At 41.1% G+C, this 26,780-nt stretch overlaps 3 protein-coding genes across 4 annotated transcripts in view; 2 read left to right on the top strand and 1 right to left on the bottom strand.

The window, feature by feature from the left end:
* LOC135557813 (cGMP-inhibited 3',5'-cyclic phosphodiesterase 3B-like) overlaps window positions 1–11,772 on the bottom strand; it is an 84,993-nt gene extending 73,221 nt beyond the window's left edge. For both annotated transcript variants that reach the window (XM_064991449.1, XM_064991459.1), the window contains exon 1: window positions 10,688–11,772. In XM_064991449.1, coding sequence (XP_064847521.1) covers window positions 10,688–11,578 — 891 coding nt within the window. In that variant the 5' untranslated portion in view covers window positions 11,579–11,772. The remainder of the gene's footprint in view (window positions 1–10,687) is intronic.
* Window positions 11,773–12,734: 962 nt separating this feature from the next.
* On the top strand, window positions 12,735–17,284 carry LOC135557833 (proteasome subunit alpha type-1-like). Its single transcript, XM_064991483.1, has 10 exons — window positions 12,735–12,854; window positions 13,554–13,598; window positions 13,686–13,787; window positions 13,891–13,994; window positions 14,098–14,186; window positions 14,305–14,375; window positions 14,459–14,588; window positions 14,661–14,740; window positions 16,742–16,846; window positions 17,002–17,284. Exons 1-10 carry the CDS (start codon window positions 12,852–12,854, stop codon window positions 17,059–17,061), a joined length of 789 nt encoding a protein of 262 aa, XP_064847555.1. The 5' UTR covers window positions 12,735–12,851; the 3' UTR covers window positions 17,062–17,284.
* A 511-nt stretch (window positions 17,285–17,795) lies between these two features.
* LOC135557805 (coatomer subunit beta) lies at window positions 17,796–25,262 on the top strand. The gene is made up of 22 exons (XM_064991438.1): window positions 17,796–17,985; window positions 18,453–18,606; window positions 18,736–18,965; window positions 19,098–19,267; window positions 19,370–19,484; window positions 19,574–19,666; window positions 20,396–20,533; window positions 20,622–20,741; window positions 20,861–20,968; window positions 21,078–21,224; window positions 21,335–21,480; window positions 21,592–21,688; window positions 21,784–21,944; window positions 22,058–22,178; window positions 22,311–22,538; window positions 22,727–22,906; window positions 23,302–23,446; window positions 23,598–23,717; window positions 23,828–23,973; window positions 24,057–24,146; window positions 24,592–24,747; window positions 24,913–25,262. The coding sequence occupies exons 2-22, from the start codon at window positions 18,516–18,518 to the stop codon at window positions 24,970–24,972; spliced, it is 2,862 nt and encodes a 953-aa protein (XP_064847510.1). The 5' UTR covers window positions 17,796–17,985; window positions 18,453–18,515; the 3' UTR covers window positions 24,973–25,262.
* Window positions 25,263–26,780: the final 1,518 nt, after the last annotated feature.

The following is a 26,780-nucleotide window of genomic DNA, read 5'->3' as shown; positions in this document are numbered from 1 at the left end:
TCCTGCTCCATAAATTATGAATCAGTAGTCTCGCCGTCACTTCATTAATACATTATGTTCACAGTGAGATCTCTAAAATGGCAGCAGCAACATCCGTGTTGAGTAGGGCTTTCCCTCCCAGACTGCCTGACAAATTGAAGGATCTCACCAACAACAGACAGATGTGTTCACTCCACACAGAGGTCGTCAGCATACAGCTGCACTGCAGGTCATACTGCACTGCAGGTCATACTGACAGGGCCACAGCTTATTGTTTTGAAAACTTGGTGATCCATTAGTTTTCTAGTAAACACAAACGGCAATTTTGACACTTTCAGAGCCATGTAAATCAGACTATGGAAAGCAGCATAGGAATTAGAGGTTGACCGATTAAATCGGCATGGCCGAATAATTAGGGCCGATTTCAAGTTAACAAATCGGTAATCGTCATTTTTGGACGAAGATTATGGCCGATTACATTGCAATCCACGAGGAGACTGCGTGGCAGGCTCACCACCTGTTACACGAGTGCAGCAAGGAGCCAAGGTAACCTTGTAAAAAACAATCAATCTTAACATAATCACTAGTTAACTACACATGGTTGATGATATTACTAGTTTAACTAGCTTGTCCTGCATTGCCTGTTAAATTATCATCAGATCACAGCCTACTTCGCCAAACGGCTGATGATTTAACAAGCGCATTCGTGAAAAAAGCACAATCGTTGCACCAATGAACCTAACCACCAACATCAATGTCTTTCTTAAAATCAATACATAAGTATATATATTTAAACCTGCATATTTAGTTAAGAAATTAATGTTAGCAGGCAATATTAACTGGGGAAATTGTGTCATTCCTCTTGCGTTCTGTGCAAGCAGAGTCAGGGTATATGCAGCAGTTTGGGCCGCCTGGCTCGCTGCGAACTGTGTGAAGGCCATTTCTTCCTAGCAAAGACCGTAAATAATTTAACAGAATTTTACATAATTATGACATAACATTGAAGGTTGTGCAATGTAACAGCAATATGTGTTAATGTCAGTCAGAAAAAAATTCAACAACTGCTTAACTGAAAAGTTTATGTTTGAGATGAAGACCAGATTTTCTACCTAAAATAGTAAAGTAAAATAGTAAAGTACATGAGAATATATATATATATATATAGTTTCCAAAGCTAAAGTACATGAATAACAACACACAGAAATACTATAATGTTATAATTAAGTCTATGATTTGATAGAGCAGTCTGACTGAGCGATGGTAGGCAGCAGCAGGCTCATGAGCATTCATTCAACCAGCACTTTCCTGCATTTTGCCAGCAGCTCTTCCCTGTGCTTCAAGCATTGAGCTGTTTATGACTTCAAGCCTATCAACTCCTGAGATTAGGCTGGTGTAACCGATGTGAAATGGCTAGCTAGTTAGGGGGGTGCGTGCTAATAGCGTTTCAAACATCACTCGCTCTGAGACTTGGAGTAGTTGTTCCCCTTGCTCTACAAGGGCCGCAGATTTTGTGGAGCGACGGGTAACAATTCTTCGAGGGTGGCTGTTGTCGATGTGTTTCTGGTTCGAGCCCAGGTAGGGGCGAGGAGAGGGATGGAAGCTATACTGTTACACTGGCAATACTATAAGAACCTCCAATAGTCAAAGGTATACAAAATACAAATGGTATATAGAGAAATAGTCCTATAAATACTATATTAACTACAACCTAAAACCTCTTAACTTGGAATATTGAAGTCTCAAGTTAAAAGGAACCACCAGCTTTCGTATGTTCTCATGTTCTGTGCAAGGAACTTAAACGTTAGCTTTTTTACATGGCACATATTGCACTTTTACTCTCTTCTCCAACACTTTATTTTTGCATTATTTAAACCAAATTGAACATGTTTGATTATTTGAGGCTAAATTTATTTTTATTGATGTATTATATTAAGTTAAAATAAGTGTTCATTCAATATTGTTGTAATTGTCATTATTACAAATAAATAAAAATTGGCCGATTAATCGGTATCAGCTTTTTTTGGTCCTCCAATAATCGGTATCGGCGTTGAAAAATCATAATCGGTCGACCTCTACTTTAAACATCTAAGAATCAATTTGGAGAGGCGATAGGACTGAATGAGCAGTAGGGAGGTGATTGAGGGCGTTGTTGGAGCCCATGCCGCCATGTCCTTTTCAGAGAGCAAAAGCAGTCATGCGCTGAGAAGACAAACACCTGCGATAACAGGCCCTCAGCAAGCGTCAACGCCCGCCCACCACACCGACCCACTTACTTCCAGCTGCACAATGCCAAACCCACAGACAAACTTCCTTATGAGTTCAAGATAAACCGATAAAACCACAACTGCCCATAGACTCACACCAGGAGAGACAGAACATACAGCTCAGTTACTTTGTGTGTGTGTGAGATATATATATATATGTGTGTGTGTAAGACAAGTTCTTTAAGTCACTCATTAAGCTTGGATCACTTTCTCTTTAAAAACTTTATATTTGTCCTCATATCTAGCCTACCAATATGCCACAAAGTGTAGTGATGTGACACAGGATGTCAGTACACTACACAGGATGTCCAACCTGCCCCTTTGCAGGAATGACACACGTCAAACAATAGACAAAATAAATCTGATTTTGTCATGATAGTCCAAACACCACCCAAAGAATGAAAAACGGTCTGGTACCAAATCATGGATTTCTTTTTCCCAAAAGACATGCAACGACTGATTTATGCATAGACAAAGTGACTGTTTTTCATTTGTCTGAACTCTTTAGGAAGTGTGGGGCCAACATGTCTGTTCCATGAAAACATTGCTACAAATGTAGGACTGTTTTATTCTGTGAGAAATGTGACCTATACAGGTAAAAGCACTGTATGGTCTTTCTACCGTTCTCATGTGTGCAGTATTTTACCAGTATTCTATCACTGAAAAAAAGAACATGATAACAACAGTGTAATACCGCAGGAATAATACTAGCCTATATAATACTGCCTAATCATGTAGGCTGTCCATCTTACTACAGAAATCAAGCCTTTAATACAATTACAAGTTCAAAACCTGACTCACTGTGTGAACTCAATTGTTTAATTGTTCTATTGACTGCTCCTATAGTATAATATGGAATACTGTCACATTATACTATAGGAATACTGGCACATTATACTATAGGAGCACAGGACCATGCGTTGAAAATATGTTTGTCAATCTCCTGTTTTCTGTACCCAAAATTGCATTTCAGGTAGAGGAGGTTCCATCACTGGGGACAGGAATGCACACCTGTTTTACTGTAGGCCCTTGTTCACAGTTTCATGTTAGGTTTTGCTTTCTTTTGAGTTTGTGCAACGCAAACTAATAATTCAATGTCAAACAGCCGATGCAAAAGATGTCAAACAGATTTCAAGCAGCACTAGACGCAACTTCTGGTCCATGCCACTTTAGTTGGGTTTAAAGACGTAGTAGGCTGCGCTGATGACGAGCACATAGCCATTACACTGTGGGAAGGAAGGCTGTGACTCACAGGCAGGGGGCAGGGAGAGGGCCTGTTAGCTGGACTCATCAGGTGGAGAAGCCACGAGGCCAGACATGACGTGAGAACACACAACAATGAGATATTCCCACAAAACTGCAATGACCAATTATCACTATAGTTGGCTAGTTTAGGAACCACAACGGGGTCTGTTGGCTACCAACTGGCTAAAAGAGTGTAATGTATGAAAACTAAGTTTCCAAAGAGAATCAGGAAGTGCAGGAGAGGCTGAGGTGTTGTACTAGCTAGGTCATAAGATCACAGGACAGACAGTGTGGCGCCTTTATCTCAACCAAGTAAGATGCTCATACGCTTAATGTTGCTCTCCATTCACAACACATTCACAGCCATTTGCTAGTCAGCAAAGAATACAGATTCAATGTTTTTATTTCACCTTTAGTTAACCAGGTAGGCAAGTTGAGAACAAGTTCAATGTACATTCCTCAGTAACATCCCCTGAAAGTATGACAATTGTACTATCTATATGAGGGAGGGTACTATTACAAGATAATGAGCTACATTGTCTGTCCGACATACAACGCAAGCAAAGATGCCCAAAGTTACTTTTTGAATAGTTTGGTATAGGCCCACTGCTGATGGCAATGTCGTGTGCAAAGCCCTTTTACACTGTTTACCTGAACTCTTCATAAATGATCCCTACCTTCCCACAGACATCGTAAACAGAAGGCTACTGCGACTGCCTGTATTATGTTCCAGGCCTATTTGTGCTCTGCGAGGATTGTTTTGCGGACAGATGACGTCACCCTTAAAGTCAAGCTGCAATAAATTTCAAAGAATGTCAAGTAATCTTGAAAACAACACAATAAATAAGATAACACACTGATGATTATGTAGTGATTTGATCTGATTTGAAATGTAAGACGTTTGTCCAACTGTGTGTCCAACACTTAAGAGCCAAACTAGTCGACATCTGGACTTCTTTTGCCTGGCTGTTTTGGCTGTACTATTCATTGCTTTTTAGCATGAACTATCAAGCTGAAATCCAAACTTCTGTATCTTTATGAAAAACATGACTGATGTGCCAATGTAAACCAAACTTTAAAAATGTAAGGTATCAGAGTCCAAAATAAGAAATACTGTATCAGTGCTTATGGCCTATCACTGATCATTCATCACTGGGACACTAAGTCTTACGCTCAGAACGTCTAACCTAATACCAGAGAAGGTTTCAGAATGACATTTTACAAAGTGAGGTGATAGACATGCAAATGAGATGTAAAACTTTCTCTCCTCTGCATTATGGTCCTCCTTAGTCATGCCTTTGTTGACCTATACAATTCATAACGAAGTAGACCTATATCATGGGTATTTGAACTGTATTAGTAGGTGTACAAAGGAGTGTCAAGCACAGTATGAAGGCTTACATACAAAAATAGTATGGTGTAACTTTGTGTTCCACATTTAAAAAAACAGCACAGCAAAATGTAGCAGCAGGGCTCTACAGTGCGACCATTTTACTTGCAAATGCGCCTAAATATTTTGCTGTGCTACCATGAATTTTAATTTAGGAACATCTGTGCACCCCCTCCCCCCCAAAAAATAAATAAATAATAAATCACCCAGATGATAAATTGTTGCAATGACTACTTCACTATACCGCAGCCCGTGGAGAATACACTGAACACAGATTCATGACCATCATGCTTGCACAATTAATACAAAGAACCTGGCTTGTTACCTCAAATATTTTTCATTGTGCTCCTAAATTTCTGTGTGCTCCTACATTTTTCAACTTAGACGCACACATGTTCCTTGTAAAAAAAAGTCAAGAGAACTGAGAAGAATGTGATAGTGCTCCAACAATTGTTTACAGACAAGACTATTTCACTTATAATTCACTGTATCACAATTCCAGTGGGTCAGAAGATAACATACACTAAGTTGACTGTGCCTTTAAACAGCTTGGAAAATTCCTTGATGTCATGGCTTTAGAATCTTCTGATAGGCTAATTGACATCATTTGAGTCAATTGGAGGTTTACCTGTGGCTGTATTTCAAGGCCTACCTTCAAACTCACTGCCTCTTTGCTTGAGATCATGGGAAAATCAAAAGAAATCAGCAAAGACGTCAGAAAAAAAATTGTAGACCTCCACAAGCCTGGTTCATCCTTGGGAGCAATTTCCAAACGCCTGAAGGTACCACGTTCATCTGTACAAACAATAGTACGCAAGTATAAACACCATAGGACCACGCAGCCGTCATACCGCTCAGGAAGGAGACGCGTTTGGTCTCCTCGAGATGAACGTTCTTTGGTGCGAAAAGTGCAAATCAATCCCAGAACAGCAAAGGACCTTGTGAAGATGCTGGAGGAAACAGGTACAAAAGTATCTATATCCACAGTATAACTCGTCCCATATCGACATAACCTGAAAGGTCGCTCAGCAAGGAAGAAGCACCTCTGCTCCAAAGCCGCCATAAAAAAGCCAGACTACGGTTTGCAACTGCACATGGGGACAAAGATCGCACTTTCTGGAGAAATGTCCTCTGGTCTGATGAAACAAAAATGGAACTGTTTGGCCATAATGACCATCCTTATGTTTGGAGGAAAAAGGAGGAGGCTTGCAAGCCGAAGTACACCATCCCAACCGTGAAGTACGGGGGTGGAAGCATCATGTTGTGGGGTGCTTTGCTGCAGGAGGGACTGGTGCACTTCACAAAATAGATGACATCATGAGAAAGGGAAATTATGTGGATATATTGAAGCAACATATCAAGACATCAGTCAGGAAGTTAAAGCTTGGTCGCAAATGGGTCTTCCAAATGGACAATGACTCCAAGCATACTTCCAAAGTTGTGGGAAAATGGCTTAAGGTCAACAAAGTCAAGGTATTGGAGTGGCCATCACAACACCCTGACCTCAATCCCATAAAACATGTTATGGGCAGAACTGAAAAAGCATGTGCGAGCAAGGAGGCCTACAAACCTGATGCAGTTACACCAGCTCTGTCAGGAGGAATGGGCCAAAATGCACCCAACTTTTTGTGGGAAGCTTGTGGAAGGCTACCTGAAACGTTTGACCCAAGTTAAACTATTTAAAGGCAATGCTACTAAATACTAATTAAGTCTATGTAAACTTCTGACCCACTGGGAATGTGATGAAAGAAATAAAAGCTGAACTAAATCATTCTCTCTACTTTTATTCTGACATTTCACATTCTTAAAATAAAGTGGTGATCCTAACTGACTTAAGACAGGGAATTTTTACTTGGATGAAATGTCAAGAATTGTGAAAAACTGAGTTTAAATGTAGTTGGCTAAGGTGTATGTAAACTTCCGACTTTAACTGTAGTTATCATGTGAGAGTTCCAGCAAGAGACAGGCCTATTAAAACAGAGTTGTCTTTCAAAGACTAAATTATTTTGATTTCAGCTGCACATGGTCTCATATCAAAAGGTGTTGGTGTTGATACGTGTCTGGCAGCTAACACTGAACATTTGTTGTGTGGAAACTAGAAACATTTAACAAACAAGGCCTAAATGCATCACTGTCTGGCAACAAAGGGACCTAATGCAGAACAGGACACATAGCATTCCATCACGTCAATACCAACAGAGCTTCTGGACAAAAGCAAGGATTGTGTCTAAACTTTGTATGAAACCCAAATGTGGTTGACCACTGATCGTATATGGTGGTGGTGTTCATTTGTGGAAAATATTATATAAATTGTGTATTTTTCCACATTGTCAATGTTGCAAGACACAATCTCTTTTAAGGTAAAAATCTTTTATTTTTTTCCCAAGTGACATGAGTTAGTCTTTTCCACATTCCACACAGCATGTCATAAGCATCATGTGCTGACCCCAAAAAATATAAATTGTTTTACTATACATTTTCTGATGAATCAATGACCAACAAATCATGTATGTCATGATACATGAGGCGCCATTTAATGTGTGACCAAACAAGTCCAGTAATCTATGCATGTGTGGATGACAATTATGATCTATGGTTCGTATTACATTTGAGTTCGTCCTTTCAGTTCCCAACTAAATGTGTCTGCTATTTGAGCGATGCTTAATTACTATTAGTCTACACTACATCATGACAAAGTGTCACATTCAGGACTTGACTGTGGACACTGAACCTGACGTACACATCACACTCTTAATTTCCTTGCCTGCGATATTAAAATATGGTCCTTCAGCTAGGACAGTAACACGTTTTAGGTAAATGCTGGCACTCTTGTCCTCTCTTGTTAAGTCAATACAGTTGGACAACAGGCAGTGACATCTTTATTTCACTGATCAATACTGGTCTACACCAATGCCCCTCACTGCCTGACAACATTAACGCTAGACCAGACCTGTATGGTAGTATCCAGACTTGAGCCTGCAATCTATTCCTGACAACATTAACGCTAGACCAGACCTGTATGGTAGTATCCAGACTTGAGCCTGCAATCTATTCCTGACAACATTAACGCTAGACCAGACCTGTATGGTAGTATCCAGACTTGAGCCTGCAATCTATTCCTGACAACATTAACGCTAGACCAGACCTGTATGGTAGTATCCAGACTTGAGCCTGCAATCTATTCCTGACAACATTAATGCTAGACAACCTGTATGGTAGTATCCAGACTTAGCCTGCAATCTATTCCTGACAACATTAATGCTAGACCAGACCTGTATGGTAGTATCCAGACTTGAGCCTGCAATCTATTCCTGACAATATTAACGCTAGACCAGACCTGTATGGTAGTATCCAGACTTGAGCCTGCAATCTATTCCTGACAACATTAATGCTAGACCAGACCTGTATGGTAGTATCCAGACTTGAGCCTGCAATCTATTCCTGACAACATTAATGCTAGACCAGACCTGTATGGTAGTATCCAGACTTGAGCCTGCAATCTATTCCTGACAACATTAACGCTAGACCAGACCTGTATGGTAGTATCCAGACTTGAGCCTGCAATCTATTCCTGACAACATTAATGCTAGACCAGACCTGTATGGTAGTATCCAGACTTGAGCCTGCAATCTATTCCTGACAATATTAACGCTAGACCAGACCTGTATGGTAGTATCCAGACTTGAGCCTGCAATCTATTCCTGACAACATTAATGCTAGACCAGACCTGTATGGTAGTATCCAGATTCTTGAGCCTGCAATCTATTCCTGACAACATTAACGCTAGACCAGACCTGTATGGTAGTATCCAGACTTGAGCCTGCAATCTATTCCTGACAACATTAACGCTAGACCAGACCTGTATGGTAGTATCCAGACTTGAGCCTGCAATCTATTCCTGACAATATTAACGCTAGACCAGACCTGTATGGTAGTATCCAGACTTGAGCCTGCAATCTATTCCTGACAACATTAACGCTAGACTAGACCTGTATGGTAGTATCCAGACTTGAGCCTGCAATCTATTCCTGACAACATTAACGCTAGACCAGACCTGTATGGTAGTATCCAGACTTGAGCCTGCAATCTATTCCTGACAACATTAACGCTAGACCAGACCTGTATGGTAGTATCCAGACTTGAGCCTGCAATCTATTCCTGACAACATCCACTGCAGGACAATGAGTCAAATGAACAAAGAACAAATTCAATGTTGTGTTGTATGAGTGAAGTGTGCTATTACAACACCGTAATAAAACATCCTTTATGCAGCTTATGTGTCTTATCTTTTCATAATAATCTCCATCTTTAAGGTAGTCCAGTTTACAACAAAGGCTATTGCTGAAACAATATTTGGCAGGGCACTTTTATAAAACGTCACAGGTTCAGACAGAATCAGAGGCAAAACTACATTCGGATAAGTCAAACTGATAATGAACAATATGATAGGCTAATCTAATATGGTCAGAGAGGGCAGAGCACATACTAAAATGTCAGCTGAACATATTGCCCTCGTTGGATTTGAAAACTCTTAATGTTAATGTGTGACATTACGCCTAAATATTTCACAAATAAACTAGAATCGGCTACCATCACTGATAATAAAATGAAGGCAGACTGCAATCCATAAAGTTTCTACACACAAATAGCCTGTTATTATAAATCTTTAAAGGAATTACATTCCTTTAGGGTTTTAAAATATGGAACATAATTTGATGTTAACGCCTGATGTCTATTTACTGTCAGAGTGGAGGGCACTGTCCTTCCAAAAACAGCTTCTTTCTGATACACAATTGGTTCTTGAGCTTAGATATTGAAAATTTAAGCAAGCTAGCAATATTTCACATCCCTGAATGTTATGATTGGGCATGCATAAGAAAGTAATATGTTATCAAGTTGTCTTCTACATAAAATCAAGGGGCATTTAAAAAAAAGATTGTAGCCTATAACATTTTACAGACAGAACCTTTAAAAAGGGCTTGCCATGCTCAGCTGGGTCAGTGATATTGTTTGTTTACAATCTACTGTAAGTGTGAACAGGATGTTTGACTATTGGGGGGGTCTTGGATGAATATCTTCCATCTTGAACTATTGGGGAACGAATATCCTCCGTGGTCACAATACATTGCCTGGAATACAGTGAGTGTTGTAGCCAAATAAATACACTTGATGTTACTCCCACTTTCCATTGCAGTGGCCTCACACCAGGATATCCTAACTACAGTGAAATAATAACCTTATAGAAAACTTCAGAGATTAGTGAACATGTAGCACTAACCACTTATTTTCTAAGCCTATATGAAAATTACGCTTGTGAGTGAATTACTAAATAATGATCATTGCATTGATTACTCTAGCATAAGTGATCACTCTTGAACTTGGACTTAACTTGTTTGACAGGTTTTCCTGTCATCAACACAACACTCAACAAACAATAATAGAATAGGATGTCTGAATAAAAGTCACTTAGGTAAATTACCTTCATGGTGCATGTGGCTGCATGTTTTAGTCATATGGGTTTAATTATTGCAGGACAATCAGAATAGTTTATTTCAAGAGATGATTATTTGGTGTGAGTAGAGGTGAATGACCTGGATGGTGAATAGTTCAGCAGTGTAGGGGTGATTGTCTGTCCTGACTACTGTAGGCCTATGCATTCTGGATATGGGGTTTAATTGCCTCCTTGCTGGAGACCACAGGTTCAAGGTTGTATACTCTTGCGCACGTGTGCTCACTCTGATCAGTCAGTGATACTTTCTGCACAAATGAATGAAGGCAATGATGAACTTTATGCCAGCCCATGACCTACCTGTTCTCTGGATATGCACGGTAACGAAGGTCTGCGAGGCATTTTACAGCTGCCATAATAGCTGGTCGACGTTTCCCCCAAAGAAACACAGCTGGATCTTCTCCTGGGTCTGATCACAGGGACTTTCTCCTCGTTGCTGGAGATCCTATTCGGCGTTTCCCTCGACGGGTAATAATGGTCAAAACAGAGGGACAAGAGCGAGCCTGAGACACCCGCCAAACACGCAAACACGGGTCTCATGAGTGCAGGCAGACAACTCAGACTGGTGAAAGACACCAACCACACAACACTGGCAAACACCAGGATCAGAACACTGTGTTTGAGTTTCAAAGTGGGGATCAGTGTTAGGAGACCCACACACCCCAACACGAATAACAACCTGCCAAACATTTGCATCTGGTGTTGGTCCTCTCCCCACTGCAAAAACCGCAAAACTAAAAAATCCCCTAAGTAACATGATGCTGGCAGTGACACAAGCCAACATGTATTACTTTCCCTCTTTTTCCTCCTTAAATAAAAGGTCAAAAAGAAGAATGCACAGCCTATGCTAAAGAGAGGGCTGATGGACTGAGAGAAGCCCGACAGAAAAGTCCGCAAATCCCAAAAGCTGAAGTCACTTTGTAAGCTCCTGGAAATAAGCAACGAAACTGCAAAAATTGCGAATGCACCCAGGTATAGGCCAGAAATTCGAAATATTTTTGAATTCAGAATGTCCTCATTGCAAAACCTACAGACGTTAAACAAAAATCCCCTTTGGTGGTCTTGTTTTAAAGGGGTGACGCAGCTCTTCACATAGCCGTTCCTGAAGCTCTCTGTGCTGTTTGCATTGGCAACCCCATCGTGGTGCCTGATTTTACTGTGCAAAACCTCTCCTTCCTCGCGAACAGCCATGTTTTCAACTGTAGCTCCTTGGATTCCTTCAAAAGTTTCCTTCTCCCAATATTCTCGACGTATTAACACTCAACTACATGACGGCAAACGCACTCCATGGTCACTCAAACGTGCTCAAGCATTTTGACTAAAAGAAAGAGAAGGTGAAATGTTGTTGTTTTTAGATAAAAGGGACTCTGTGTCGCCGCCTAGATGTGACAATCCGCTACAAAAACTACAGATCTACACATGCACGCGCTCTGCAGCACTGGAACAAACCGTGCACTCTCATGGTCAGTCAGAAAACGGAAGAAGAGTGCTGCTATATAAAATCTAAGGCTGTCGGAGTTAATCAGCTCGAGTTAACTTTTTGTAATTTTAGTGCACGCGTTTTTTAAATCACAATTAATTGCATTGTCTGAACGCGTTCAAAATACACTGAAAACCTAAAAAATTAGATTTTAGATAACATGTACAGCTAAAAACAAAAACACAACGTCAACATGTTGACCGTGACGTTAAAGAAAGTGTGCATTTATCAATTTACCAAACGTCAAATGATCTTGCCTTCAAACAGATATGCAACTTGATCTTTTATGATTGATAAAGTACATTTTGGCCAACAATAAAGCCCATTATTTGAAGGTTTTGCCATTATTATTAGTGGTAGTAGAAGTAGTAATAATAGTAGTAGTTATTTTCTAGTGTAATTACACAGCCAGGCTAGTGTACCCCTATCTAGGCCTAATTACTCTGGCAGGCCTGTGATATTGAAATATTTGCAAATATGTTAAACTAACGAAATCTTCCACTTCATTTTTGAAAAAATGCTTAATCTTAGAATACCTATTTTGTATGTGTTCTAATGAGACTTTGTAAATGAAAGCAATGTTCCTCCAAGGAATTGCTGATTTTGAGCACGACATATATCAGAGAAGATGGAACTCTATTTGGATATATCATAGAAAGCAAGTGATATTTATGTAAGAATAAGGAACGCACCTTCAAAATCGAAATTTTCAGGGGGAAATAGTTCTTTCGAGAAGATTGCAGATTATGTTTAACATTAGGTGTATTGCGTAATTGCACGCTTTTACTTTGTGTATTGTGGGGGTTTCTGATTTCTTCAGCAGTGTCTGGTGAATAATTTCACATCACATTGGCAGAGAGAAAAATACAGAACGCGGTTCCCCCTCTCTGTGATCTACTTGTTGCCCTTTGCCCAGACATCAATAGGAAAAGTAATCAAGCAATCATCGGTTATCTGAGGCTCTTGGTGGAAAGCTCTATCATCATGGTAAGCTTGGAATAAATAATATAATATGTACGATATATAAAAATGAATGCAAACGTATTAAGTAAATACACCAGAAATCTCTTATCTGTAGTTGGATGGAAAGGCTACCTAGCTAACTAGTTAGCTATCCAGCAATGAGTAAGCATTTAGTTAAGTTTACTAGCCACGCTACTGTACCGGTAAAAACAGGGTAATGAATTAGAAAGCTAGCTAAGACAACGACAATTGCTATGGCTGCATCCCTAACCTGTGACTATCCCATATTTTGGGTAGAATATGATAGGAGTAGCTAACTTCTTGCTTAATGTTATTAGCTACAATTTTAATCAATGGTAGTAGCTAGCTAGCTAATGTTATCTATTCAGCTAACGTTAGCGAGCTTAGCTACTTCTTCACAACTTGAAGTCAAACTTCACTATGTGAAGACCAAGCTGTGTTGCTAGCTAGTTAAATCAGCGCTGTTTTAGCTGAGTCATTGCCTTGTTAAAGACACTTAAGAAGTAACTGTTACCATTAAAAAGTGGGCTTTGGGCAGCCAACATAAATATAAACAATGTAGCAATAATGAATTCCATGATAACATTTTCACATGCAAATGGAACTTGATTTATATTATGGAATCAATGATGACATATTGTACTATGACGACAGCAACATGTAGGTTTCTAGATTGTGGACTAATTTTTGTATTTTTCTTAGTTCCGCAACCAGTATGACAATGATGTCACAGTTTGGAGTCCACAGGTGAGTCTGCAAATATAGGTAACATAACAGTTAGCAATTTTAGCTGCAATATTTGTGACTCATAACAGGTAACTTTTTGTGTTTCAGGGGCGTATTCATCAGATTGAATATGCTATGGAAGCAGTGAAACAAGGATCTGCCACAGTGGGTCTGAAATCTCGCAGTCATGCTGTGCTTGTGGCTCTCAAGGTACAATTTACATTGATTTTACCTTTGCATTCAAGGACATGATTATATGAAAAGTAGTGTAAATGTTGTCTATTTATAATCCTAATTTTGTGTTATTGTCCAGAGAGCTCAGTCCGAGTTGGCTGCCCATCAGAAGAAAATTCTAAATGTCGACAGCCATATTGGCATCTCCATTGCTGGCCTCACTGCTGATGCAAGGCTACTCTGGTAAGAGGATCTGTTGTGCATGGTTTTTCATATTCTTGAAGAGAATTAGACAGTGTTCTTCTGACTGAGGTTAACACTTCTCTCTTCCATCATACTCCTTCAGCAACTTTATGCGTCAGGAGTGCCTGGACTCCAGGTTCGTGTTTGATCGGCCTCTCCCTGTGTCCCGCTTGGTCACACTAATTGGAAGCAGTATCCTTTTACCACAAATGTATTTTTTATGATGGTTAACATGAATTGTCTACATTGGTCATTTTAAAAGTTTTTACACCGTTGCAACTAAGACAATCCACCTTGACCTAGCATTCAGAAACCCAGATCCCTACACAGAGATATGGAAGAAGGCCTTATGGTGTGGGGTTACTCATCGCAGGATATGATGTAAGATATGCTTTGGTTGGTTTGTCCCTCTATACATATTAGTGGAATAGTATGTCATATCTAATATTGTTTGTCTCTTCTAGGATATGGGGCCACACATTTTCCAGACCTGCCCCTCTGCCAACTACTTTGATTGCAAGGCCATGTCCATAGGGGCCCGCTCCCAGTCTGCACGTACCTACCTGGAAAGACATATGGACACATTTCTCGACTGTGAGTATTTTAAGCCTTTTCTTCTCTGCTTCTGATGTAAGCACGTTGTAGAACTTTCATTCTGTCTTGTAGGTGAACTGAATGACCTGGTTCAACATGGCCTCCGGGGACTGAGAGAAACTCTACCTGCAGAACAAGATCTTACCACAAAGGTAAACCTTAAGCTTACTGCAAGCTCTATGGAGATGCAAGATTCAGAGCGTAGCGCAATGTTGGAATGTCGTTTTTTGTCACAAAAGGGGCAGCTTCTTGTAATACCATCCGGTATTCAACATGCTTTTCTACTACCTGAAAATTGAGATGCGCCGTATCATTCTTTCCGCAGCCGTGGGGGGCAGTGTTGTCGCTTGGTTCCTCAATCCGATCTATAGGTTATTAATCAAGTAGCCTATTTTCCATTGATAACCAAACAACAAGAATCCACCCAAAAAGGTATTTTGTTAATAACTATCAGGCTGGTGTGAAATGGTAGAACCTGATATAGCCAACTAGCTAGCCATGTTCATTTTTCTCTGTAAGCAAAACGTTATGATGTTCTGTTTTTAGCTGATATGGGAATTAATACACAAGCAGCATATCAAACTGGGATAATGTTTTGGGCTACACTTAGTGATGTTACGTTTGATGCCTGAGCTCTGAGGCGTAAGTCAAAATCTCGAATAAGTATACTTTGAAGCAGTGTGCCAATGCCTGTATCACTTTATCAGAAGAACGTTATTAATGACGTCTGAAGCTTCATTTCGTCGAACAACCACCTGATTGGTTTGGTAGAAGACAAAAAGGCTATGCTGAGCACACGCTAATTTGGCTGCTCTAAATGATTTTGAACTGTAGGCGTACACTGTGTTAATTAAAGCCTTGAGTAATGAACCTATTTGACACAATTGTCTTGAAAACCTCAGCTTCAGGAAGCTTTGTTCCCCCATCAGTAGTTAAACCTGCAAGTATTCAAATATTTGCCAGTGCATATGTTTAAATTATACATCTGATTATTTCACATGGAGATAGATGTGGGATGTTAAAAAGACTAGCTAGCTTCCTATTTTTAAAGCTAGCTTGCCAGGCTGCCAGCTTGCAACTAATAAAAATAAATAACATTACAAAACTTTGCCATCGCCCCCTTGTGAGTCACTAAACCTCTACCTACATGTAAATGTTTCCTCAATTACCTCAACTAACTCTGTACCGGTACACCCTGCATATCAAATCAAAGTTTATTTGTCACGTGCGCCGAGTACAACACCTTACAGTGAAATGCTTACTTACAGGCTCTAACCAATAGTGCAAAAAAGGTATTAGGTGAACAATGGGTAAGTAAATAAATAAAACAACAGTAAAAAGACAGGCTATATACAGTAGCGAGGCTATAAAAGTAGCGAGGCTACATACAGACACCGGATAGTCAGGCTGATTGAGGTAGTATGTAGATATGGTTAAAGCGACTATGCATGTATGATGAACAGAGAGTAGCAGTAGTATAAAAGAGGGGTTGGCGGGTGGCGGGACACAATGCAGATAGCCCGGTTAGCCAATGTGTAGGAGCACTGGTTGTTCGTCCCAATTGAGGTAGTGTGTACGTGAATGTATAGTTAAAATGACATATATGCTATGCATGCAGCCTCACTACTTTTTTTTTATTGTTGGTCTTAAATTGTTATTTTTCTATTCTTTTCTTTTTTACTTCAGGTTATTTTAGTAAATACCTTCTTAACACCTATTTTTCTTAACTGCATTGTTGGTTAATGGCTTGTAAGTAAGCATTTCACTAAGGTCTAAACCTGTTCTATTTGGTGTGTGTGACAAATATATTTTGATTTGAATGGGAGTGGGACCAGCAAGGATATCATGTTACCAAAACATATCCCCTGCTCCGAAAATCCCGCTCCACCCACGCGCACGTAGATGAATGAAGTGAAGCTTGTAGTAACCTTAAGACTTTTCCATCAGGCTACTGTCCAATTATTTACTCCTCACCCTGAAGTGGGCTCTCATTCGCTCCCCATGAAGGGATGGACTAGTATAACTACTATTATGTGAAAACACCTAGCAATTCTTACACTAATCCAATGTTTTTAAATTCATGAGGGGTTCAGAGAGAAGGATCAGAACACAATTTAAATCACAGATTGACAACTTATTGTCTGCCCTTTTAGAATGTGTCCGTTGGGATTGTTGGCAAGGACATGGAGTTCACCATCTACGATGATGGCGATGTGGCATCATTCCTTGAAGGCCTTGAGGAGAGGCCACAGAGAAGGGTAAAAAACTGTGGCAAATTTTGAATACAAATATTTTCTCAGAGGAAACTTGTCAAGAGGAACGATTATTTCCTTAACTGAATAATGTACCGTCAATAATCTTATTATCTCCATACCTGACAATGCACATGCCATGTCCTCTTGTTGTGCTGCAGGTTGCCCAGCCAGACGACGAGGTGGTAGCAGAGAAGCCAGAAGAGCCCATGGAGCTCTGAGATAGTGTGTCCCAGACAGTGTGAAGATGACAAAGCTCTTATCCCTGACTCTTTCAGTCATTGGATGGCATCCTGTCCACAACCAATATTCCACCCACACTCACTTGTAACTGTATCAACATGGATAACAATTACCATTATGTTCAAGTCGACTATCTCTGATTTTTGTTAGCCATTCAATGTTTGCATTCATTTTTTGTCATTAAATACAACTTTTTTTGAACTTGTCTGGTTCGTTAAAATGAATGTAAATGTGATGTTATATTTTGTCATTACTGCATTGTCATTCTATGTTCTTATGTGGCCACTCTGTGGATGTTTTCAAAGAGAAGGTAGGAACTGAAGTGGGTTTATTTATACCTAAGCACCAACTGAACTTTGAACAACCAAAAAAAGAACAAACATCATGACTAACCTGGGATTACTATGGACTTTATTGAATCATAATCACTGGTAACACAACCTACTTACAACCCCAATTGAAATGGTAATCTTATATAATGTGGCTTGGTCAACCATCTGGATTGGGCCATACCAAGTGATGGGGGATAAACAACATCTACAATTCAATATTTCATAAAGAGCAAATGTATGTTACTTGTAGGAAAAATATGTAAAGCATCGGTTCAGGGTACATACATGGAGGCAATATAGAATATTATTATATTGGGAAACGCGTCTAGATATCCGGGTTATTTGTCCCTTTTCACTTGCTGTTGCAGTGATGTGGCTCAAAAAGTAGCTAATCTTCCACGTCACAGGGAAGTTGGGAACGGACAGCTCGAGAAGATATCAGCAATTTTACAGATGCCAAATTAAATAACAGACGCGACAAATGATATTTCGAAATATAGTAAACGTGCAGTAAAAGGCAGCTACGTGCTTATTTCTCTATCGTGACCAAGTGTGGAAAGATTGGTTTGGGTAATTATTCCAAATATGTTTTGGTATCCATCCACCATTTGCATGCTAACATTAGCTGTCATGGACGACAAGCGTTTGAGCTTGTTCAATTTGCAAAATCAAAACGTCTTAATAGGCACTGTGAAGTTTTACTGACATATTGCATATATTTTTTTTAGTGAATATCACTGATTGAGCTGCATAATTCGTTAGGCCATTGACTTGTCAATAACTAGCATACTAGCTAACTAACAGCCGAGGCGGCCTGTGTGAATGAAGAAAATTAACTAGCTACTATAGTAACGTTACTAACTAACTACTATAGTACAAGCTAGCTAACTGAGGTGTCGACTAGCTACCATATATTTCTTAGCTACAGCTGTGCAGTATTAGAAAGCACGAATCGTGTTCAGTAACGTATGTGCAATAGCATCTATGTTTACATTTCTCGGATAATGCATTAACATTACTTGATGGGTACTTCATAGGAATCATCTTAACAGTTCTGTTGATTGGGGTGTTGCAAGAGGAAAGACGATCCATCCGGCAAAATGACAGCCGCAGAGAATGTTTGTTATACTTTGATCAATGTTCCAAATGACACCGAACCTCCATCGGAAGTCAGTCTCAAAGCAGATTTAGGTAAGTGTCCTTTGTTGACCCTATCTGCATTGGCAATAGGCACCTAATTGGCCCTAAACAATCAGTGTGAATGATCTATGATTAGTGTGACTTTAAGAGTAATACAATGTTATTTTTTCCTGATATCAGAAAAAGGAGAGATCAAGGCAAAGACAGAGGCCCTGAAGAAGGTAATCATCATGATACTGAATGGAGAGAAGCTGCCAGGCCTACTGATGACCATCATCCGATTTGTCCTCCCACTTCAAGACCACACCATTAAAAAGCTTCTGCTAGTCTTCTGGGAGATTGTCCCCAAGACGACTCCAGATGGCAAGCTGCTTCAGGAGATGATCCTGGTCTGTGACGCCTACAGAAAGGTATAGTAGCATACTACACAAGTGTACTTTCTGTCTGAATGTTCAATAAATTATATAATTAGCACAAGAAAGTATGATGTGTGACTATTATCCTTGAATAAGAGGCATTAAATGTATGTTTGTCTGTTTCAGGACTTGCAGCACCCCAATGAGTTCATCCGTGGATCCACCCTGCGCTTCCTGTGCAAGTTGAAGGAGTCTGAGCTGCTGGAGCCCCTCATGCCCGCCATCCGCGCCTGCCTGGAGCACCGCCACAGCTACGTTCGCCGCAATGCTGTACTGGCCATCTACACAATCTACAGGTAAACTTACTGTACTGATACAATACGGAAGTTCGATATGACTGTTTATGACCCTTAATGGAGAACATGGCATTTACTTGAGCAATTTTATTTCCATCTCAGGAACTTTGAAAATCTCATCCCAGATGCTCCTGAGTTGATCCATGATTTCCTTGTGAATGAAAAAGATGCCAGCTGCAAGAGAAATGCTTTCATGATGCTCATTCACGCAGACCAGGTCAATTGCATCAGCTTTTTATTTATTAGAGACTGCTCACCAACATTTTTCTGTGTCTGGGACTAACACTGGTCATTTCCACTGTGCAGGACAGAGCTCTGGATTACCTCAGCACATGCATTGATCAAGTGCATACATTTGGAGATATTCTCCAGTTGGTCATTGTGGAACTCATTTACAAGGTGAGTCCTTCAGACATTTTCCCACCAGAAAATCCCACTAGAAACCTCCAGATATCTCTTTTGAGAAATATGTGAAGAAAAACACAGGATGTCACTTGATGTCTGTTTCTGTCTCACATGCACTGAGGAAGGAGCAAGCTGAAACATATGCCAATGTGTGTGGTCTATTAACACATTATGCTATGAGTTAAAGAAAATTAAAACAAAGCTTGAAGGGCCTCCCGAGTGGCGCAGTGGTCTAAGGCACTACATCGCGCTAGAGATTCTGGGTTCGAGTCCAGGCTCTGTCTCAGCCGGACGCGACTGGGAGACCCATGTGGCGGCGCACAATTGGCCCAGCGTCGTCCAGGTTAGGGGAGGGTTTTGTCAGCAGGGATGTTCTTGTCCCATCGCGCACTAGCGACTCCTGTGGCGTGCCGGACTCAGTGCAGGCTGACACGGTCCCTATGTGTACTGTGTTTCCTCTGACACATTGGTGCGGCTGGCTTCCGGGTTAAGTGGGCATTATGTCAAGAAGCAGTTGTGTTTTGGAGGATGTACGGCTCTCGACCTTCGCCTCTCCCGAGTCCGTATGGGAGTTGATGAGACAAGACTGTAACTACCAATTGGATACCACGAAATTGGGGAGAGAAAGGGGTAAAGAAAACAACAAAGCTTCAATTGGAAATTATATCCACGTAAGTACTGGCATTTTTTATTTGTCATGTCTCTTGTTTCCTCAATGTTTAGGTGTGCCACGCTAACCCGTCTGAGCGTGCCCGCTTCATCCGCTGCATCTACAACCTGTTGCAGTCCTCCAGCCCAGCCGTCAAGTACGAGGCAGCTGGCACTCTTGTCACGCTGTCCAGCGCACCCACTGCCATCAAGGTACCCCCTCGCACTTATCTACAACACAGCACCGCTGTGGATTTTGGTCTGGTATTGTCTTTCAATGGCATTTGTGTATTTGTTCTAGGCTGCTGCCCAGTGCTACATCGACCTGATCATCAAGGAGAGTGACAACAACGTGAAGCTGATCGTCCTGGATCGTCTGATAGAGCTGAAGGAGCATCCCACTCATGAACGTGTTCTCCAGGTACTCCGACTTCACTTTCATTAATGTTGCTCCTGGTGAAAAGACTCAATGTTAGGTACCAGTCAGTCTTTGAAGTGCAATAATAACCTGGTTAACATGTCTGTTCGCTGTCCACCCAGGACCTGGTGATGGACATTCTTCGTGTTTTGAGCACGCCTGACCTCGAGGTCCGGAAGAAGACCCTGCAGCTGGCCTTGGACCTAGTTTCATCCCGAAACGTAGAGGAGGTGGGGGTGTCATCCTCAGGACTGATCTCTCCTGTCTCTGTGGACTCTCCTCTCTATTTTGTAAAATGATGATTATTCTAACTAAGGTGTTCATGTGTTTGTGTTCCAGTTGGTGATAGTTCTGAAGAAGGAGGTTATTAAGACCAACAATGTGACGGAGCATGAGGACACTGATAAATTCAGGCAGCTGCTGGTGCGCACCCTCCACTCATGCAGTGTACGCTTTCCTGACATGGCGGCCAATGTCATTCCTGTGGTGAGTCTACTGATCTACCCTGTTCACACATACAAACCCTGAAATCAAACACAGCTAGGGTCATTCTGTCCTCTGTGATGTCATCTAAATAACATATGTGTGTCACTCAGCTGATGGAGTTCCTGAGTGACACTAATGAGGCAGCGGCGGCTGATGTGCTGGAGTTTGTGAGGGAGGCCATTCAGAGGTTTGACAACCTGAGGCCCCTCATCATCGAGAAGATGCTGGAAGTCTTCCATTCCATCAAGACTGTTAAGTAAGACCAAGACTGACAAGCTTGCATATAAATAGAGAATTGCAGGATACTTTTGGAGAATTACAGATTTGTTTTATTTATGCCGACATCCAATCTTTTAAACTGTGTTAGGATCTACAGAGGAGCGCTTTGGATCCTGGGAGAATACTGCAGCACTAAAGAGGACATTCAGAGTGTGATGACAGAAGTGCGCAGGTCACTTGGCGAGGTATGTGTGTGTGCTTATGGATTATTCATTCACTTTCAGCGTTCAATACCAGAGTGATACTTGATGCCAGTTGCTTATGTCTGTCCCTTTTTCAGATCCCCATAGTAGAGAACGAGATCAAGAAAGAGGCTGGGGAGGGGAAGCCGGAAGAAGAGGTGAGCGCAGCGCCAGCAGCCAAACTGGTGACAGAGATGGGCACCTACGTCACACAGAGCGCCCTCAGCTCCTCCCGACCCTCAAAGAAGGAAGAGGACAGGTAAAAGAAGTCACCTTTTGTGTCTAAAATACATAGTTTCTTAGCTTGTAGTGATTGTCTTTCAGAAGTGGACGATGTGACAGTTTCATTGAGTGTCATCCCTTTCCCTGTAGGCCTCCTCTCAGGGGCTTCTTGATGGACGGAGACTTCTATGTGGCAGCCTCCCTGGCCACAACCCTGACCAAAGTGGCCCTGCGATATGTCGCCATCGTTCAAGATAAAAAGAGACAGAATGTATGTATAGAACCTCTTATCTTCTAAAACGGTTGTGAAACAGTTTCGGTTGAAACGGTTGTGAAACATATTCACTGTCCATTGAAAGTCATGAAGTGATTCTAATGCTCTCTATCACCGTCTCCCCTTCAGTCCTTTGTGGCTGAGTCTATGCTGATCATGGCCACTATCCTCCACTTGGGCAAGTCCTCTCTGCCCAAGAAGCCCATCACAGACGACGATGTGGACCGCATCTCGCTGTGCCTCAAGGTGCTGTCCGAGTGTTCGCCCCTCATGAACGACATCTTTAACAAGGAGTGCCGCAAGTCCCTGTCTCACATGCTCACTGTCAGGCTGGAGGAGGAGAAGCTATCTCAGAAGGTAGGGAGGAGCGCTGGCTGCTAGATTACTAGGCCATAGCTTCCAGTCCACTCTTCTCACTAAACCACTGCCTTCTCCCAGTTCAATCAGCTATACTCTAGTTCTCCCTTCACCTGGCTGCCTATCCATTTGGACACTGCTGGATTGTATTGCTATGTGCTGATGGTGTTCTGTGCTCTTATCCACAGAAAGAGTCAGAGAAACGGAACGTGCTGGTGCAGGCAGATGACCCCATTTCCTTTATGCAACTGACGGCCAAGAACGAGACGTCCTCCAAGGAGGACCAGTTCCAGCTCAGTTTACTGGCTGCCATGGGAACCACTCTTAAGAAGGAGGCTAATGACCCCATGGCCTCCAAACTCAACAAGGTACACCTACAAGGACCCAGTAGACACACACACTGTTCTGTTACAGAATTACAAAATTGTGTGCTTGCGAATCACATGGTCATGTGCCTTTTTGGATAGTAGATGTATGTGATGTACCTCAAGTTGCCAGCAGGTGGCATTGTTTCCAACATGACAGTGAGCCATAGCAACAGAGAAATCTGTGTTTTATAGGTCTGTTCCATAGGTACGACTATGAAAGAGGGAATGAATATAACATTTCTAAGTTCAGGCTCTGGCATGGATTGTATCCTATTCAGAAATGTACGTTTTCATCTTAGCTATTAGTGCTGTTGAGGTAGTTATAGACAGTTGCTCCGTTGTATAACAACAGGTTGGTGAGGACCATGTCATTCTGAGTGTATGTTGTATTGCAGGTTACCCAGCTGACTGGTTTCTCAGACCCAGTCTATGCTGAGGCCTATGTCCATGTCAACCAGTATGACATTGTGCTGGATGTGCTGGTCGTCAACCAAACCAACGACACCCTTCAGAATTGCACCCTGGAGCTGGCGACATTGGGTGAGGTTCTAGTCTATAGTTCATATGACTATAGATCATATGACTATATGCAGAGTCATACAACCTTACTAAGGGTTGTTTCAGGGCAATTTCTCTTGTTTGCCATAGGTGATGTATGTTTAATGCTGATATAAACCTTTTAATCCAACAGGTGACCTAAAGCTGGTTGAGAAGCCTTCTCCTCTCACTCTGGCACCCCATGACTTTGCCAACATCAAGGCTAACGTCAAAGTGGCGTCCACAGAGAATGGCATTATATTTGGCAACATAGGTAAGAGGATCACTTCTAACTTCTGTCAGAATACTTGTCATGAATAATATGATTAGCCAGCCTCCACTCCATGTGTACGACATCAGTTCTAATGTCTGTCTGTCTCTCAGTGTATGACGTATCAGGAGCTGCCAGCGACAGGAACTGCGTGGTCCTCAGTGACATCCACATTGACATCATGGACTACATCCAGCCAGCCTCGTGCACAGACGCAGAATTCAGACAGATGTGGGCTGAGTTTGAGTGGGAGAATAAGGTACTACTGCTAGATAAGAGAACTGTCCATATTTTGTTTTGTTAGTATGTTCAGTGGATGATCGTAATAACACTTTATTCTAGGTGACGGTGAACACCAACATTGCAGACCTGAACGAGTACCTCCACCACATCCTCAGCTCCACCAACATGAAGTGCCTGACCCCAGAGAAGGTACAGTAGTCGTGGAATATTACCGATTGAACTACATCAAAAGGATGATGTGTAGAACAGAATGGAGGTTTTAAACCTGGCAGATAGGAAGGCTGAGTGGAAGTTGTCAGAGCGTCTAACATGTCTGTTGCTGCTACCTTTTTTTACAGTGTTAGGATTTGATTTCTAAATGGCTTTTTATAATTATCTGATTGAATCAATCCATTTGAAAAGAGAAGGGCACCTTGCGACATGCAGGCAATATAGACCTATTTATTTTGTTTCAAGTTCTTCATCAATCCACTAATGGATTTAGACAGATAAGCTTGACTCTCTCTTGTAATAGCCCTGTCTTCAGCAAACTGAGCACGTTTCCACAGGACCAATCAGACTCATACTACTGGGTCAAATAGGTAGTAATGCATGTGATGCTCACTCACTCCACCTTGTCTGTCCTTACAACCAGGCACTTTCTGGATTCTGTGGCTTCATGGCTGCCAACCTGTATGCCCGCTCCATCTTCGGTGAAGACGCCCTGGCCAACGTCAGCATTGAGAAGCCCATCCACCTGGGTCCTGATGCCCCTGTCAACGGACACATCCGCATCCGGGCCAAGAGCCAGGTGAGAAACTCACTTTCCACTCAGACTACATTCCAAAATGCACCCTATTCCCTTTATAGTGCAATACTTTTGTAAATAGGTTGCCATGTAGACGTAGTAATGATCGGGGTGGAATTATTTTGTGAAGTTTATACATTGCAAGTAACACTTCCCCTCTCTCTACAGGGCATGGCATTGAGTCTGGGTGACAAGATCAACCTTTCCCAGAAAAAAACATCTGCATAAAGTCAACTGAAAACCAGCAGTCTAACTGAGAACTCTACATCACTGGACAAGATTCATCTGCAAAGAAATGTGCTTTCTGCTAGTCCTCTCTAGTCTCTTCTATCTGTCTCTGGCCATAAACAGATAGCTTTTTTTTTATGGCCATTTGATTAAGTACTGTTCTATATGTGGGTATGAGAGATGGTTTTACACCTCCTGTGTCAGGAAGAAAATCCCTCTTACTGTCCTCCAAGTGATAGGCCAGGGATATCTTTAATTTTCAATAAACATGTCATATATAACAAAACATACTCCCAACATTTGTCAGACGATGGGCTGTTTGCATGTTCAGTCTTTCTTAACTTACATTAAGGGAATGCGAGGTAGGAACAACTTTGGCTCCACCACGCTGTTGACAAAAATTATGACAGTAAAGTTAAGTGCAATGTCATAGACTAAACCATGGAATATGGATTCAGTTTGAATTTACATTCTATCCACTACGGCTTTGTTTACATAGGCAGCCCAATTCTTATGTTTTTGCCACTAATTGGTCTTTTGACCAAACAAATGATCTGAATTGGCCTGCCTGTGAATAAGCAGCTTAGCTGATCTCATGTCCCATTGTCTTTACAGATAATGACTCAACAAAGTGGTTATTGTATCAGATGCATGCAAATTCCTTGAAAGTAAAACTTCAAGATTTGTGGGGAAAGGTTATTGCTTCTGTAAATTGCAAGTAATTGCATCAATGAAGTGAAAATGTATGTTTGTGCCAGGTCCCAAATTTCAAGTTATACAAATATAGAGTGAACACAATCAATATGAGATCAGTCTTTGCCATGTATTGAAATGGTGTAATGATGAAAGATCAACATCAAATCAAAATCCCTTGTCAATTTCTTGTCAGTCACACACATTTCGATTGCTTTGACTGCCTTTTCCACCTCACCATTATAGAAAAAATTCCCCAGTTGAATAGATACTCAAAAGTTCCCTTGCTTCTTGGAAAGGAAATTACGTCATGTTTTGCCTTGTATGGAAAGATTTAGAATGTGAGCACTTCACACAAGTTTTCTCACTTTGACGCACCTCTTCTGAATTTGATACCCACATTTCCTTTTGATTCTCATTGAGACAGGCATGTTTAAAGGCAACATTACGGTGAAATTATGATTGATTGTAAGAAAAGAGTTTGAAAAACACGATTTTAGGCCAATAGTCAAAAGAGTTCAGACAAACAAAACCCATGATGAATCATTAGGTCCTTTTCCTCTCAAGTCCTCATTTCACTCTAAAATCTGAAGACAAAACTACACAGAATAGAAATTATGAATATTCAGTGACTCACATTTTCAGTGATTCACATATTTTTCTTAAACTTCCTGTTCTTGCGTGGTATCACAATGACTGACTGAAAAGAAGAGACCCAAACAATGCAGTAAATCAACAAGATTTCTTCCATTACAAATCTCTTCCCTTTTTCTACCCAGAATTCCCCTTTAGCCTAGCCGTTTTAACTTTGTCGACATAGGATTTCAGAGCTGTAAATATAACATAGTTACAGAGCCATTAAGTGACCTACTGTAACATACTTAACAGGTCATATTTCCTGAAGTGTGGAGGGACTCATAGTCTGTGTGGACTATGATTTCAGCAGTTCATTTAAATTCCTCAAATGCCTTTGGCACTACGTTGCAGAGTGGGAGTCAATTGGAATTTGTTCATTCAGGAGTCTAAAATATAACATCTTGCTGAATAGCCCTCCAGGGAGGAGACAGGGAAAATGAAGGAGAATCATTATGTACTGTTCAGAGCTTTTGCTGAGT

The sequence above is a fragment of the Oncorhynchus masou genome, chromosome 2 (genome assembly GCF_036934945.1).
Source record: "Oncorhynchus masou masou isolate Uvic2021 chromosome 2, UVic_Omas_1.1, whole genome shotgun sequence".
Classification (NCBI taxonomy): domain Eukaryota; kingdom Metazoa; phylum Chordata; class Actinopteri; order Salmoniformes; family Salmonidae; genus Oncorhynchus; species Oncorhynchus masou.
The sequence above is the reverse complement of the archived record's forward strand: the minus strand, read 5'-3'. Positions and strand labels throughout refer to the sequence as shown.